Source organism: Pseudoliparis swirei, chromosome 7, assembly GCF_029220125.1.
Source record: "Pseudoliparis swirei isolate HS2019 ecotype Mariana Trench chromosome 7, NWPU_hadal_v1, whole genome shotgun sequence".
Taxonomy (NCBI): domain Eukaryota; kingdom Metazoa; phylum Chordata; class Actinopteri; order Perciformes; family Liparidae; genus Pseudoliparis; species Pseudoliparis swirei.
The window spans coordinates 17,207,204-17,223,997 of NC_079394.1; the positions used below are offsets into that span (position 1 = coordinate 17,207,204).

The 16,794-nt window shown below is 44.0% G+C and overlaps 2 protein-coding genes across 3 annotated transcripts in view; both read left to right on the forward strand.

Annotated features, from left to right (window-relative positions):
* Window positions 1-779: 779 nt before the first annotated feature.
* Window positions 780-10,411, forward strand: LOC130197332 (uncharacterized). Of its 2 annotated transcripts, XM_056419961.1 has the most exons (10): window positions 780-1,027; window positions 2,006-2,715; window positions 3,309-3,388; window positions 3,629-3,709; window positions 5,105-5,164; window positions 5,265-5,306; window positions 6,075-6,149; window positions 6,534-8,397; window positions 8,652-8,726; window positions 8,881-10,411. In XM_056419961.1, the coding sequence occupies exons 2-10, from the start codon at window positions 2,064-2,066 to the stop codon at window positions 9,117-9,119; spliced, it is 3,168 nt and encodes a 1,055-aa protein (XP_056275936.1). In that variant the 5' UTR covers window positions 780-1,027; window positions 2,006-2,063; the 3' UTR covers window positions 9,120-10,411. The 2 variants fall into 2 exon arrangements, with proteins under 2 accessions (XP_056275936.1, XP_056275937.1); XM_056419962.1 differs by lacking the exon at window positions 5,265-5,306.
* The window catches only part of si:dkey-13n15.2 (protein transport protein Sec24C), a 10,124-nt gene continuing 3,550 nt past the window's right edge, over window positions 10,221-16,794 (forward strand). The window contains 12 exon segments of the mRNA XM_056419964.1: window positions 10,221-10,300; window positions 10,513-11,082; window positions 11,866-11,924; window positions 12,509-12,562; window positions 12,647-12,758; window positions 14,262-14,389; window positions 14,477-14,612; window positions 14,930-15,039; window positions 15,400-15,512; window positions 15,613-15,804; window positions 15,962-16,058; window positions 16,607-16,711. Coding sequence (XP_056275939.1) covers window positions 10,560-11,082; window positions 11,866-11,924; window positions 12,509-12,562; window positions 12,647-12,758; window positions 14,262-14,389; window positions 14,477-14,612; window positions 14,930-15,039; window positions 15,400-15,512; window positions 15,613-15,804; window positions 15,962-16,058; window positions 16,607-16,711 — 1,629 coding nt within the window. The 5' untranslated portion in view covers window positions 10,221-10,300; window positions 10,513-10,559.

Here is a 16,794-nt window from a genome sequence, read left to right on the forward strand (position 1 = left end):
ATATGGCTGTCCGTTGATCAACTTGGTCATGTTCTTAGAAATGAGACACGCTCCATCCAGGCCAGCAGCGTGCTGGGTGTCCTCTGGATGCTGTGGAGGTGGTGGGGGACGGGAGGATGATGGCAAAGCTCTCGTCCTTGATGAGCCACACCTCCCACCCCATGCATAACACCCTCGCAGCTCTGCAGCTCCTTCAGCCACCGGCTGGATCCTCCCCGGTGTCTGAGGGAGAGGAACCACAATTTCCCCCCTGTATATTTAGTATTAGTATTTAGTTTTTAGTATTTAGTTTTGTGTTTTATATTTATTTTCATTGATGCTCTGATGTGCACCGCTGCTGGGATTTTTGAAATTTCCCCACTGTGGGACGAATAAAGGTATATCATATCATATCATATCCAAAGCGGATGAATGCCGTCTCTCCTCATCAGATGAGGTTTCCCCCAGAAAGTACCACCCCGACAGCCAGCGGTTGAATGATGACATGCAGCTATACATGTCATCATTGATCACATTGAGGACCAGAGAAAACTACGGTGTCCCACATGGTCTTGGCATAAGCACAGATTCGGCGTGTATTATAATCTTACTGTATCTACACTTATCCTTAGCCAGCAGCTTTAAACTGGACTCAATGTCACTCGCTGTGGCCTCCAAGAGGCACTTAACTATGTACCTGTGTACCGCTGCTCTTATTTTGAAAACGAAACTAAGCGGAAGTCGTCTGTTATCAACAGCATCCGGTGGGGCCATCGCCGTGAGGTAAACAAACGGCCGCTGCTTCCTGTAACATCCACCGATAGCCTCCTAACTCCTAAACTAGATGCATTTGGAGCACACAACATTTAATTTCCGGCGCATACCTTTTGGACTCGTCGTAATAAAAAATAAAAAATCCGTAATTCCGCGACGCCTCGTGCTAACAGCGAGCGTTAGCCGTTGATGTAAGCTAGCTGGCTACATGTGGTGGACCTGCGCGTGACGCGTCACCACAGCGGTCAGAGAGAGAGCTGCCCTTCCGCTGACTGTAAGTATACATGTGTGTGGCAGAAGTTAGTCCCATTCATAAATACCCTGGACATGACATGTTTGGTGACGTAGAGTAATAAAGAATTGAACACATGCACAGTAGTTACACCAACTAGATTAATAAGAAACACGTGCAATATATACAAAAATAGAATAGAATATTATTAAATTTATACACCTTACTAAGGCCATTTTCCTAGTTGACTAGGATGTGCTACCAACTGTTTATTAAACGGGTGGACCATTGAATAGCATATACTTATAAAACAATAACGTGGCTAACAGTTATTACAACAAAAGTCAGTTGCTGTCCACTTGCAACACACACATGACAAAGACAGTACTACATTCTTGTAGTGCATGTTTTTATTTGCATAAATAACAATAAATTGTGCATCCAAAATATATAAAGTAACTCATTGTACGCACTACCAAAATCAAGCTTGGATCAACTTACAGTCTGGACCAAAAATATAATATCACCTAGATATACAGGAAACATCTTATTGAAAACATTATATATATATATATATATATTATGTATGTGTATATATATATATATGTGTATGTATATATGTCTATATATGTGTATATAAATATATATAATGTGTGTGTGTATATATATATACGTGTATATATATGTGTGTGTGTGTATATATATTATATATATATACATTTATAATGTGTGTATGTATACATGTATATATACAACGCAATCTCTCTTTCTCTATAAATATATATATATATATGAGTATATATATATACATGCATATATATATATGTGTGTATGTGTATATATATGTGTATATTTGTGTGTCTGTATATATATATATATATGTATGTATATATATATACATACATATATATGTGTGTATGTGTGTGTGTATATATATATACATGTGTATATACAACGCTCTCTCTCTCTCTATATATATATATGTATATATATAATATATATATTGTTTTCCTCTTCTAGGCCCAGCCTCCAAGGGGAGAAGAGATTCAGAGTGGCAAACTCCTTCAGGTGATGGAGGATGATGGATAACCTTGCATCCAATAAGAGCCACATCCCTTGTGAGTCGTGGGCGGGCCAGAATGACTGGTCCACTGCTTCACCTCAAGGCTCGCTCCTCAACCCGCTGCCCGGCTCTCAGCACCTCATCCTGGCCTCGTCCGCTCAACAGAGACCCCCCTACGACCACCTGCAGGGGTCCGATCGGAGCTGTGTGAGCGACCTCGGCGTCGCTCACCACTCTGCTCTGTACAAAGCGTCTCTCGTCGGTGACAACCCGCCTCAATCCAACTCGCTCTTCGCCGACGCAGCCGTCCCCGGCAGCTCTCACATGATCTCCTTCGCCCAGCAGACCTCTCACGCTTCACCGACGCCGCCGACCGCCAACCAAGGCAGAAGAAAGAAAACGCCTTCTTTTCCCCAAGCGAACCACGCTCCACAGCCCCAAGTCCTGCTCGCTCCCCACGAGCTTTACAGAGCACCGTTTCAACCTCCGTCGGCCAATCGGAGTTCACCAAACGGACTCGTGCCCGTCGGCCCGCCTTCGTGTGGCCAGCGGCTGAGTACGACTCGGGTTTCTTTTCAAGGAGGGAATGTGGCGTTTGCCGGACTCCCTCACAGCCGGGCCGTCCCTCCGGAGCAGAGTCCATGGATGTCTTCGTCTCACTGTAGAGGTGAGCGGGAGAACCTTTAGTCATCTACACACCGTGTTACTCCTGTTTCAGTCTGGACCAAAAATATAATATCACATAGATATAAAGGAAACATCGTATTGAAGACATTATATATATACACATATATATATATATATATACACATATATATATGTGTATGTATATATATATATATATATGTGTGTGTATATATATATGTGTGTGTATATATATATATATATATGTGTGGATATATATGTCTTTATATGTATATACTTATATATATATATATATATGTGTCTATATATATATATATATTTTTTAAGCTTCATTTACCACATTTAATTTTGTATTCATGTATTTACTTGTTACACTTTGTTGTCCCACAACGTTGAGAAGGCGATTTTTAACCTGATGTTTAACCTGATGTTCCACATGAAGGAATGGCCCCACAGTGAGGCAGACAGTTCATTGATTACTCATCGGTACCGGCTGATACCCAAAGCCCAGGGATCGGTATCGGTGGATCCCAACGACGGAGTAGTCTCTCATTAAAGAAGTGGTGCCGTTTAGACTACAGCGCTGTCTGACCTCAAATTGTCTCACTTCTTCAGGGGCTGTAACCGAGTCCATCGCCGACGCAGCTGCTCCTCCGAAAAACGAGCCGTCGCAAGAGGAGAGCATCAGTCCACCGGTGGGGGGGCGACCGCTTCATAAATACAACAATTATTTTTGGCGCTCTTATTTTCTCATATCTCCGGGCTGATGTAAAGGTGTGGCGTGTTTGATGACCTCTGGCCCCTTTTGCCCCTACAGAGGTCAACTCAATGTTGCCCGGTAGCCGCCTGCTGGCATGAGCACATGTCCAGCTGTGGGGTTTGAAAGGAGGCCGTTGTCGTTATTAAATACGTGAATTTCTTTTGGTTTCTTTCAGGCCTACGACGAGCGGCAGCGGCTGGTGCTGCTGCAGCAGCGAGCGCAGCTCCTGCAACAAGTGGCAGAGCTGGATAAACTTGTAAGTGCGCTGTGGACATTTAATTTAAGGTCAATCCTGTTTTTGTAAAAATTGTTTTTATTGTTGAAACCAGGGGGAAAATGTACTTATTTTTTAGGGGGGAATTTTTTGTTCAAAAATAATAAATATACTTATTTAGGATCACAGGATATAAACAATTGTCATACAAATTGAAGTAATAAGACTATAGACAATAATAACACTATTAGGCAGTAATAAGACTATTAGGCAGTAATAAGACTATTAGGCAGTAATAAGACTATTGGGCAGTAATAAGACTATTAGACAATAATAAGACTATTAGACAATAATAAGACTATTGGGCAGTAATAAGACTATTAGACAATAATAAGACTATTAGACAATAATAAGACTTGGGCAGTAATAAGACTATTAGACAATAATAAGACTTAGGCAGTAATAAGACTATTAGGCAGTAATACGACTATTAGGCAGTAATAAGACTATTAGGCAGTAATAAGACTATTAGATAATAATAAGACTATTGGGCAGTAATAATACTATTAGGCAATAATAAGACTATTAGACAGTAATAAGACTATGAGGCAGTAATAAGACTATTAGGCAATAATAAGACTTTTAGGCAGTAATAAGACTATTAGACAGTAATAAGACTATTAGGTAGTAGTCTACAGATTCAAAGTGTTTTCTTAGATATTTTGAACAAAACACAAAGGAAAAAGATAAATCAGACGATCATATTCAATTGTTTTTTTATTTCTTTGTGATTATTTCTTATTATTAAACAAAATTAAATAACTATGAACATTTATAACTTATTTCTTTTTTTTTTTTATAATAAAAAATTATATATATATATATAGAGATAATTCAAATTTATATATAAATATATATGTATATGTATATATATATATATTATAATTTGTGTGTACCTACCTAGTACAGGAAGTACAGATAGGACACATGATACAAAGTGAGTCGACTATGGGTCAGTGGTCAGTGGGTAGCAGGTCCGTCTTTCAATCAGAGGGTTGGAGGTTCAATCCCCGCCCTAGTCGATGTGTCCTTGAGCAAGACACTTAACCCTGAATTGCTCCCTGTAGCTGCGTCTACGGTGTATGAATGTAACAGGATTGTATGTCGCTTTGGACAAAAGCGTCAGCTAAATGACATGACATGTAATGTAACAAAAACAAAACACTATTAATTCTCATAATTCTGGGGGCTTTGTTGCCCCTCCTGGTGACCTCAGGGTCAACGTGATGTTTCTTTGCCCTGGTGTTTTTCTGACGCTGGTTGAGACCCACGACAACTGAAAACACATGCGTTACTTATACATTCCATCTCTGTTTTACACATTATTATTATTGATGATTCTCCACATGACTCCAACCCTTTGACTTCACGACTAAGCTGGAGTCCATAAACCCGGAGGAGAGCCGTGATGGGAAGTCTCCACCAATACACATTCAGGTAAGTTTATTTATTTATTTTAGATGCTGCAGTTTGATTTGATTTATGGACGCACACAAACACATGACTTCCTCTTTGTTGTTTCCACTTCACTCTTCAGTCTGCTCACGGTGAACAGTCCACGAACAGGGCAAAGTCAGAGGTCGATTATTTATTATGTATTATGCATGCAGGAGAATTTTTTATTTTTATGGCGTATATATATATAATATATATATATATATAATATATATATAGCGAGAGAGAGAGATCTCATTGTAATTTTTTTAGAATGACGTCTCTTTAAAATATAATATATATATATATTAATATATACATTTATTATATTAATATATAAATATATACATATATTTAATAAATATATTTAATAAATGTATATATATATATTTATTTAATGAAATAATACATTTATTAATTATATATATCTATGTATGTATATTTTTATATATTCATATTTAATAAATATTTATATATGTATATATTAATATGTATTAATATATATTTTTTTTTAAGAGACGTCATAATTGAAAAAATTCACAACATGTTTTTATATAGCGAAATATCCTACTTAATGTGTTGGTGTTGAGCTTTTTTTCCATTTCAAATTTGTAATTTGTGATATTGGGCTATAAATAAACTGAATTAAATTGAATATTAAAATATATATATTTTGTGGTGACTTGAAAACTTAATTCCAAAACCCCAATAGAAGCTTTGAATGTCAAAATAACATTCAGGAGCCGGCCGCCTCAGTTGAAATACAACGCAGCTTTTTTCTTCTTCTATTCTCTTTTTTTGGCGCGGGGGTGACACCATGACATGACCTTGAAGACTCCACCTCCTCGTGGCTGTTACTGTAGAATGTCTTCTTCTTTTCTTCTGTTGTTTTAACCGGGGTTTTGTTTTCCAGTCCCATCTTTCATCGGACTGTTCCTCTCCTGCATCGTCCGATGAGGATGACTCGATGTCGGCGGTGGATTTCGAGGTAGTTACCTGCGTGTAATGTTAGTTAAATATTTAGTTTCAGTGTTTTCCATTCCAGTGTTTATGGAACTCCTCGGTACCTGAACGCAACACGATGAAACCATCAAATGATCATAAATGCATCTTTTATTTAAATTTTTAAAATCTTTTTTCAAACTGCGATGAGTTAGTATTTAAATATTGTTGTCTTTGTTTTTAAAATAGAATAATTAAAATAGAATAATTAAAAGCCAGTCTCCTCCTCCTCCTCCTTGTTCTTCTTCTCTTCTCCTCCTTCTTCTTTTTCTTCTCCTCCTTCTTTATTAAAAGTAATAAATTGGATAAAATAAATAAATACTCCTCTGTACCTTATTCTCACGACGTTGTTCATCCTTTTATTTTGAAGGACGAGCTAGTGAAGGACTCGGCCGAGTCGTCGGAGGACAGCGATCCTGATTTCTCTTCCTACAGCGACGGGGACTTCTCCGACTTCCTGTCCGGCCCAGACTGGGGCTCCTCAGACGAGTCCGTCCCCGGCGACCCCTCGGCCCTCGCCGCGGTGGCCAAGTCTTCTCCGCCTGAAAAAATGGCGGCGGAATCCGAAAGTTCTCCGGTTCTGGAAAAAACCGCCAGTCCCCAAAGAAAGATACGGCCGACAAATCCCAGGAACTCTTTCAAAACGGTGGTGTTGCCGAGCTCCAGCTCCAAAGAGAGACGCGTCTACGACCGGAGGAACTACTGTCTGTTCTGCGCCAATCCGGAATCCAAAATGTCGCGACACCTGGAGAGGATCCACAGCGACAAGCCGGAGGTCGCGGCCGTGTTCCAGTTCGCCAAAAGGTCCAAAGAAAGGTACAAAATATGGAACCGGCTCATAAACCAGGGGAACTTCCTCCACAACAAAGAAGTCCTGAAGACGGGAAAGGGCCTCCTGGTGTCCCGGCAGCGGCCGAGGAAGACTCAGGAAGCCCGAGACTTCCTCCACTGCCTCTACTGCCGGGGCTTCTTCAGGAAGAAGACGCTGGCCAAGCACATGAAGCTGTGCCCGGAGAAAGAGGGCAAGGAGAACGAGCCGGAGGTCGGCAGGAAGAGCCTCCTGCTGCGCTGCGTGCTGGAAACCCTGGACGACCTCGGGATAAGCGACGGCTTCAAGGACGTCCTGTCCTCCATGGCGTTCGACGACGTGACGCAGGCGATCCTGGCGGACGGCATCATCCTGCAGTACGGCGAGGACCTCTTGAGTCAGCCCGGCTCCGGCGCCAAGAAGCACGAGTACATCCGGCAGAACCTCCGGCTGATCGCGCGGCTCGTCCTCGAGGCTCAGAGCGCCACGCCGCCGCTGGAGAAGCTGGAGGACTTCTTCCTCCCGGCGAGCTTCCCGCACGTGGTGCGCTGCGTGAACGTCCTGGCGGGCTACGACCCGGAGACCAAGACGTACGCGCTGCCGTCGCTCGCCCTCAAGCTCGGCCACAACCTGCAGAAGACCTGCGGCGTCGCGGCGGGCGTCGCGGCGAGGGCCGGCGACGCCCGCCGGGCCGAGTCCGCTCGCGGCTTCCTCGCCGCGTACCGCGACAAGTGGAACGCGCTGGTGTCCGGCGCCGCGCTCACGTCCATCCGGGAGACCAGGCTGGCCAAGGAGAGGAAGGTGCCGTTCGCGCAGGACGTGAAGCGCCTGAACTCCCACATGAAGGGCGTCCATCTCGTGGCGGAGACGAACCTCAGGGACGCGGCGACGGGGGAGAACTACGCCGCGCTGGCCAAGGTGACGCTCGCGCGCACCATCCTGTTCAACCGGAGGAGCGTCAGCGAGGTGTCCTCGCTGGAGGAGGCGGCGTTCGCGTTGCGGGCGAGGAAGTCGTCCGACGTGCCGTGCGGCATGGACGCCTCCGTCTCCGACCTGGAGAGGAGCATGTGCGAGTTGCTCACGCGGGTCGACATACGAGGCAAGTCGGGGAGGCTCGTCCCCGTGCTGCTGACGCCGGCGTTGGTGGCGGCCATGGAGCTCCTGGTGGGCGTGCGCGAGGCATGCGGCGTGCCGCGGCAGAACCCCTTCGTCTTCGGACGCCCGCAGACGCTGTCCGCCTACCGCGGCTCCGTCTGCATCCTGAGGCTGGTCAGGGACTGCGGCGCCGTGGACCCGGCGGAGCTCACGGCCACAAAGATCCGGAGGCACTACGGGACGATGCTGCAGCTCATGAACCTCGACGAGAAGGAGAGCGCCATGATGCTGGGACCGGAGAGCCACGACCCCCTGGGGGCGGAGCCTGCTGGTAGGATTCCTCGTCTTCTTCTTCTTTTCCTTCTTCTCCTCCTCCTTCTTTGCCTTCCTCTTCCTCTTTTCCTTCTTCTTCTTTTCTTCTAACTTAAGTAGAGTAGAGTTCTACATGGTGTAGTTACATGTTGGTTTAAAGTGTCGTGTGATCTTGATTTAAAGAGCGTTTCATCATCATCCTACTTTTCTCTCGTTAAGATCAACACTGACCCCTGTTTCCCTTTTTTCCTCCCTCGTCTTCATCGTCATCAGATCTTCATCGAGGACGAGCACGCGCAGCAACGACGGACGCCATCACGGCCGCGCCTCCAAAATCAGAAGCAGAAGGTAGTCAACCTGGGGACCGTGAACCGATTTCTAGCCTTTATTTAAAGGGGGGAGAGGAGGAGAACCGGGAGTTATTTAAAGAGAACGTAATGGAAAGAAAACACGGATGATGAAGATGATGCAAAGAAAAGCTCATTCTCCTTTCGCCCCGCAGGCTCCAGATATAAGACCAAACACAAATGGGGGGAGGCGGAGGTCCTCGCCGTGGAGAGGCACATGAAGCACTTCATCAAGGCTCACCGGGTCCCGCAGAAGAACGACTGCATTCAGTGTCTGGAGGCGGAGCCTACGGCCCTGAGGATCCGCTCGTGGAAGGGCGTGAAGGACTACGTCAGGAACCGGATCACCGCCCTGAAAAGGCAAAGCAGGGGAATCCGAAAGCCACGACCCTGAAACGGTAACGGGGGCCAAGTGGGACGGCAGAAGACCACCGGACACTTTTTTAGACTTTATTCTTTTATACCGCACCACATTCCCCTCGTGGATTCTCCCGCCTCCACGTGCTCCTCTCCGGGTCTTCGGTTGCTCTCTTGTGCCACTTTAAGGGCGTCTGCGTCCATTAGAACAGATTAACATTTTATTTTGTGATTGTTTCTATTCCTCCCATACTTGCTATAACAGTTTATTGTTCACTGTGGTTTTGTTTTATTTCGTTAAGTTCACCTGGACAGAGACGGCTCACATGTCCACGTTGTTGGATCTGTAAGTTGATGTCTGTGAACGGGGGATCGGGTAGACTGTATTTCGTTGTTCTCTTTGGTTTTCTATAACAGCTTTATCACCAATAAAGTAAACGCTTTATGGTTTAACAAAACACAAGTTAGTATAAATGGTGTTCCAGTGATTTGCTAATTTGTGTATTTTGTTCCTCGTGTGTATAATTGATAATCGTCATGCAGTGATGGAAGTATTCAGATATTTTAATAGATGGAGCAGCAAGTCAGACATTTCAATATTTACTATTGAAAGATTAAAGAAGTTGTGTGTGTGTGTATATATTTATATAATTAATTTGGTATATATATTTATATATGTATATATATATTTATATATATTTAATAAACAATTATTACGAATAATACTCTATACATTATTAATATGCTGCATTTTGATCTATAGATACATAAGTAAAGGTACAGAAACTTTTCTAAAATAAAGTGGTGAGTAGAAGTAAATATTAGTAAGAATGAATGGAATTTCCTAAATAATACAAATACATGGACATTTCTATGATAATTTATAGATTCTTTTTTTTAAATTCCTTAACAAATATACCTTTATTCTAATTATTGATTTATTGCGATCCCGAATCTTTGGCTTTTATTTTGAAAGAGTACGGCAGAAATGCGTCGGCGTTTTTTCCCCTGCAACTTGACACGCTAGCAGTGCAGCAACGGCTGCAGGGTGCACGGAATCACGACCGTGAACGCATCACGGGGCCATTGAACCGGCCGCACGGCGGGTTCTCATCGAAAGGATTTAATTGGGAAGCAACGCGAGTAAATCATTTATTATGTAAAAAGTGTTTCGCTCCCGTCGGCGACGTGAACCCCCCCCCCCCCCCCCCAACCGAGGTATGTACCGGTTTATTATGTCAAATCATCTCGTTTCCTCTTTCATATTACGGATTTTTATATTAATATTATTGTCTGTTTACTCCAAAATAAACTATTACACAAATAAATGGACGTCTAACGGATTTCTTAATGTGGCTTATTGGTTATTAATCGTCTTGGAGGAGAGAATCACATCATTTATGTGTGTGTGTGTTGTTGTTACCCCACAGGCCCCGCCTCCGTGGTGAAACGCACCAATCGGTGATGGTTATGGGGGATGATGGACGTCCCCGCAGCCAATCAGAGCCATACACCCTCTCAGCCCTGGGCGGGCCAGAACGGCTGGTCCCCCGCGTCACCTCTGGGGCCCCCCTGCGACCCCCTGGCCGGCTTCCAGCAGCTCAGCCTGAGCTCTCCCTCTGACCAGAGGCCCCGCCTCGACCACCAGGGCGGCGACCTCGCCACCTGCCCACCCTCGGGCGACACTCGCTTTACTCTCCATCCCATCGATGCCGACCGGAGGGCCCGCGGTCCAGCCGAGCCCCCACGCTCCCTCCCTCTCGCGGCGGAAGGCCTCCAGCCGATGCCATTTTACTCCCCTCACAGCCCTCACCCAGGGACAGCCCCCCTCTTCCAGCCCCCGTACACGCACCAGGGTCCACCGGACGGGCCTCGGCGCCCTTACCAAACACACCTGCCCATCAGCTCTCCATCACTGGGTGCACCTGAGTCCTCGGGGGGCTTCACACACCGTCTGGCCCCGCCCACGTCTCCCGTCTCACAGCGGACCAACTCAGGAGGTAGGTCTGGTTTAGGGCTGTTTTCTAAAAGTACACTAACGTTCTGAAGTTTAGGGTCACGCAGACAGATTTGTGTTTTCCATGAAAACTCACTTTTATTTATCAAATGAATATAAAATCTAATCAAGACATTGACGAGGTTATAAATAATGATTTTTATAGTAAATATTAATGTAGTTCTTGTATCTCAAAAGAAGGCCAGTTTTCTAGCTTCTCTCAGCAGCATAACTGTTTTTCAGCAGCGCTCACATAAAAAGGGTGTTCAAGGGTTTTCTACCCCTCCGTTAGTCTTCTAAGGTGATAACACAATGTACCATCAGAACACTGGAGATGGGCCTCTATACACCTATGTAGAGACTTCATTAAACACCAGAGAATAGTCATTTACACATTAACTATGTACAGAGAGTATTTATGATTCATTTAATGTGATCTTAATTGAAAAAAACAAACTGTGCTTTACTTTGAAAAATAAGGACATTTCTATGTTACGCCAAACTTTAGAACTTTAGTGTATCTCCATGTGTTTCAGAGCCTGATCCCTTTAAATTAGTCACTGAAATTGAAAAAAGAAACTTTATTTGCAGATCAGGAGAGAACCCCCCCACCCACCACACACACACACACACACACACACACACACACACACACACACACACACACACACTATTGCTGCATCTGTGTAACTCATTTCAATTCAATTCAGTTTATTTGTATAGCCCAATTTCACAAATTACAAATTTGTCTCGGAGTGCTTTACAATCTTTACAATTTCTCCTTTAGGAACCATCAATGAGTTTGTTCCCAACGCCACGCCACAGGACGGGAACGCCACGCCACAGGTGGGGACCACACAGCAACGCCATTAAAAACGTTACGGTTACCACGGGCACGAAATTATTATATATCTGAGTCCGCAGGTTATTTTTTTCTATTGTCTTATTTATTTATGTATGGTTCGGCCTGAATTCCTTTTTTATTTTTTTACTCGATCAAATTATTAAATAATAAACTTTTTTTTTGAATTATAGAGATAAGACAATCCTGTATAATAATAATAATTTATTTTTAATAAATAAATAAAATAAGTTATCTTCACAGTAAAGAGGTAATAAAATAAAATAAAAATTATAAAAAGAATTAAAGAAGATGAAATAGGGGATATGACATTTTAATGAACAACTAAAGGTTGCGTAATATTCAGTTATGTGTTAAATATCATTTTACATTTCGCCTCAAAGCTGAAAATGCATTTTCACCAAATTTAAAATAAATAAAAAAAATATCAGGGATGTTTTTGAGACAAAGGGTCCCTTCTACACTCAATATTGCAATAACTGTATTTAATATTGAATCCAGGATCGTGAACTAGCGTCCATGTATCAAATATGATTCCTCCCATAACCCCATATATGATCTTTCCCAGTCTCCCAGCTCTGAGTCCCGGTACGGCCTGGACCCCCAACTGCTGCCCAGCGTCGTGAGTCCTCAGACTTAGTGCTCAAGATGAAGTTCATATGAGGTCATGCGCGTGAACATGGACGTTCTATTGGTGAGTCCTCAGGTGGAGGTGATCGCTGAGGACGCGGCAGAGTGGGGGGGCAGGGTCTTCGTTTCAGAGCCCTTTTCCCGTCTTCCTCCTCTGGCAACGACTTCCTGTCCCGTAGAGGACCGAGGTAAACACTCACTGCCTACCGCTGTTCATCCCTCGAGTAGTGGGGAGTATTAGTACTTAAAACAAGAGGAACACGTTGTACTCAGAGTCCATCTCAGAGGACGAAACCCCTCCAAGCGATGTCACGCTGCAGCTCAAGAACTGATGAGATTCATCAGAGAGAAAGTACATGAGTATGTCATTAAGTATGTGAGTAAGGACATATATACATAAGTATGTGAGGAAGTACGTACATGTATACATAAGTATGCAATTAAATAAATAAGGATGTAGGTATATACATAATTATGTAATTAACTAAGTATGTGAGTAAGTACATACATAAGTATGTGAGTAAGTATTTGAGTAAGTAAATACATAAGTACGTAAGTAAGCAAGTACAAATATAAGTATATAATTAATTCCTAAAGTATTAGTAAGACCAAGTGGTGGACTTCCGCCGTGGTAAACGCTCTCCTCCGGTACCGGTGAGCCTCCAGGGACTGGACATTGAGATTGTAAAATCTTAAAGTACCTGGGTGTTCACCTGAACAACAAGCTGGACTGGGCTGACCACGCACTTTATAAGAAGGGACAGAGCAGACTCTTTCTGCTGAGGAGGCTGAGGTCCTTTGGAGTGCAGGGAGCCCTCCTGAAGACCTTCTTTGACTGATTTTGTGGTGGCATCAGCCATCTTTGATGGAGTGGTCTTCTGGAGCAGCAGCATGGCAGCGGCTGACAGGAAGAGGCTGAACGAGCTGCTAAAGAAGGCCAGCAGCGTGCTGGGGTGTATATGTTTTAAGACTGTCTCGCCAAACTAAGCAGGATATTACTCTGTTTCTGCTTTCGGACATGAGCCTTGCGTTGTCACAGATATGGCTGTCCGTTGATCAACTTGGTCATGTTCTTAGAAATGAGACACGCTCCATCCCGGCCAGCAGCGTGCTGGGTGTCCTCTGGATGCTGTGGAGGTGGTGGGGGACGGGAGGATGATGGCAAAGCTCTCGTCCCTGATGAACCACGCCTCCCACCCCATGCATAACACTCTCGCAGCTCTGCAGCTCCTTCAGCCACCGGCTGATTCCTCCCCGGTGTCTGAGGGAGAGGAACCACAAGTCCTTCCTTCAGCTGCTGTCAGGCTGCACAACACACTGCAGTAGATCGCTGGAGATCCTGGAAAACTCTGCATGTTACTTTATTTTCCCCCTGTATACTTAGCATTTAGTGTTGGTATTTAGTTCTTTAGTATTGTGATTGTGTTTTGTGTTTTCTATTTATTTTCATTGATGTGCACCGCTGCAGTGATTTTTGAAATGTCCCCCCTGTGGGACAACTAAAGGAATATCATATCATGTTAAAGAAAGTACGTTTTAAAGTAAGTTAGTACATATGTCAGTAAGTACATGAGCATAGTTATGTGCGTAATAACGTTGGTAAGGATGTACGTACTTTGTTCCCGTCACCATCCTGGGTGTCCGCTCACTTTAACCTGACGTGTCCTTGCTGCCTGCGTGCCTATCGCCAGGCAGCGCCAGTCCTCTCGCCATCCGCTCGGCCTCGTACTGCATTCCCTGTGACGGACCGACCGCCCTCCTCAGCCGCCTGCCACTAGGGGCGCTGCTCACCCCTCTGGCACAGACACAGGTGGGAGAGGTCAGTCTTCAGCTCAATAGAGACGGAGGTTTAATTTAATGTGTATTTAATTTGAATTATTATGACGTTTGTTGTTGTCACCGCCAGGGGGCGCTGCCGGTGTGCAACGAGCCAGAATGCGTGATGGGCTGCGGTGGGTGCGGCGCCTCCATGTGTCCGGCGATGGGCTGGCAGGACTGTGGTCAGAGGTTCCACTGCCCGTTCTGTGGGCGCCTCAGTGAAGGTGAGAGGCAGCGCCACCATCACTCGGGTCAGAATGGCGTGATTACGACTCGCGCTGCAGCTAACGCTTATTTTAATAATCGATTCATCTGCCCATTATGTTTTTGATGAATCGGATGAAAAAATAACATTAATTTGAAACTCTTTATTCAAAACCAGAAGTGACAACGCTTTACTCGCACGACTATTTAGTGGTTTATTCGTGTCGGAGAGGGGGCGGGGCTTATCTCCGTAGAAACGGTTACCATTTCCACCACGGAAGAATGAACCACTAGTTCTACGTTATACGTGTTATACCTCCTCTCTCTTGTGTCCCAGTGCCGTGGCAACACTACCAGCCCACCAGAGGGGAGGAGGGCGTCCGGGTGGATAAAGACAAGAGGCCTGAACTGAGCAGGGGGTCGTACGAGATCCTCCACTCTCAGAGGGTTCGATTCCCCTTGTCTTTCTTTTTTGGGGGGTGGGGGGGGGGGAGGTGTTTCTTCTTTGTTTTTTTTACACTTTACTTATAAATAAATAAAATTAAAAATAATAATTAATACAACATAAAAAAAATATAAAAAAACATTTAAAAAATAATACATATAAATAAATATAAAGTTCTTACCTTGTGTGATCGTTGGCACGTAAACAACAAACAATAACATATTTTCTGTGACAAGTAATTAAAAATGTCTCCCTCGGTAGGAACTCCTGCATCTCAGAATTGCACCGGGAGAGATGCCGTGAGTGTGTGTTTGTGTGTGTGTTGTGTGTGTGTGTAAGCTGCTGTACGTTTTACATTTCAGGCTTAGCCTGCCGCTCTGCTGCTCGCCGTAGACGTGTCCGCCTCAGCGGTGAGAGGAGGACATTTGGAGTTTGCGACGCGTCAGATCCTGTCTCTGCTCGCCTCCCTGACGAGGTGCACCACACACACCTTTTGGTTTGGGACAACGGGGACGATGGGGGACGACGGGAACGAGGGCCTATGGTCTGGTTTTATACCTGATTTGTGTGTGCAGGGAGGGCGGCGACGCCCCGTCGGACGTCCGCGTCGGTTTGATGACGTACGATGGCAGGATCCACCTGTACGACCTGAGCCCGGCGCTGTCCCGCCCACGCATGCTGGTCATCGCGGAGACGGAGGAGCTGCAGCTTCCTATGAGGGAGGGGCTCCTGGTGCCCCTGAGAGAATGCAAAGACAGTATAGACAGGTAACCAGGTGTATGCATCCCTCATTCCAAGTCATACATGCCCCTTAGAAAAGGGGCGTGTTCATTGGGCTGCTTTTAAAATGAAAAAATAATAATAAATACATATGAAGGAGGTACTTTGTATGATCAATGTGTGTGTGTGTGTGTGTGTGTGTAGTGTGTTGCGGCTTATTCCTCAGTTGAGTCCAGAGCGTGGCGAGGCGAGTGGCGTTGCCATGGAGCTGCCTGTCAAAGCCGGGCTCGCCGTGCTGCAGGTAAGTGACCGTGGCTCGGCCTTCATTCACAGTTTAATGATGATTCAGTAGTCGACGGTTAAAATAATGTCATTCTGGGAGGTTTTGTTTTATACACCATTATCACTCGTCATACTTTCTTTAAAAAAAATACAATTTATGCCAGGGGCTATTTATAAAAATATATATATTCTTCCCATCTGCACTAACTGACTCTTAATTTATTTGTTTAGCATATTTCATTGTACATTTTCGTATTTCCGTTATTCTTAAATAATTTCTTAATTGCAAACTAATTGCAAATGCAAACTAAAATGAGTGACAAATATTCACTCAATAAATGTTATGTTCTTCAAACACTGTCAATATTCTTTATTTTTTAAATTCATCATTTATTATTTATTTATTATTCTTTATTTATTCATGAATAATTAATACAAAACATTTTAAAATATATTTTGATTTATTTTATTTTGATTTATTTTATTTTTTATATTTTTTATAATAATACATAATAATAATTAATAATCTGTAATTAATTTATTATTTTTATTATTATTTATTATTAGGCCCTGAGTTGTCCGGGCAAGCTGCTGATCTTCCACTCCGCCCCTCTGATAGAGACGGGACACGCAGACTCGTCCTCTGGGTTTTTTGGCGCCAACAAACCAAAGGTATGTACCACACACACACACACACATGCCACTCAGTCTCCAGAGAATTGAGAATGTTTTACATGGCTGTAAAGGTTTCACAA

Bases quoted from the DNA above. Each gene is read 5' to 3' on its own strand.
- LOC130197332 (XM_056419961.1), top strand. From the start codon at position 2,064: ATGATGGATAACCTTGCATCCAATAAGAGCCACATCCCTTGTGAGTCG. The intron at 2,716-3,308 runs GTGAGCGGGAGA...TCACTTCTTCAG, and splicing joins GTCTTCGTCTCACTGTAGAG to GGGCTGTAACCGAGTCCATC. The intron at 5,165-5,264 runs GTAAGTTTATTT...TTCACTCTTCAG, and splicing joins CTCCACCAATACACATTCAG to TCTGCTCACGGTGAACAGTC.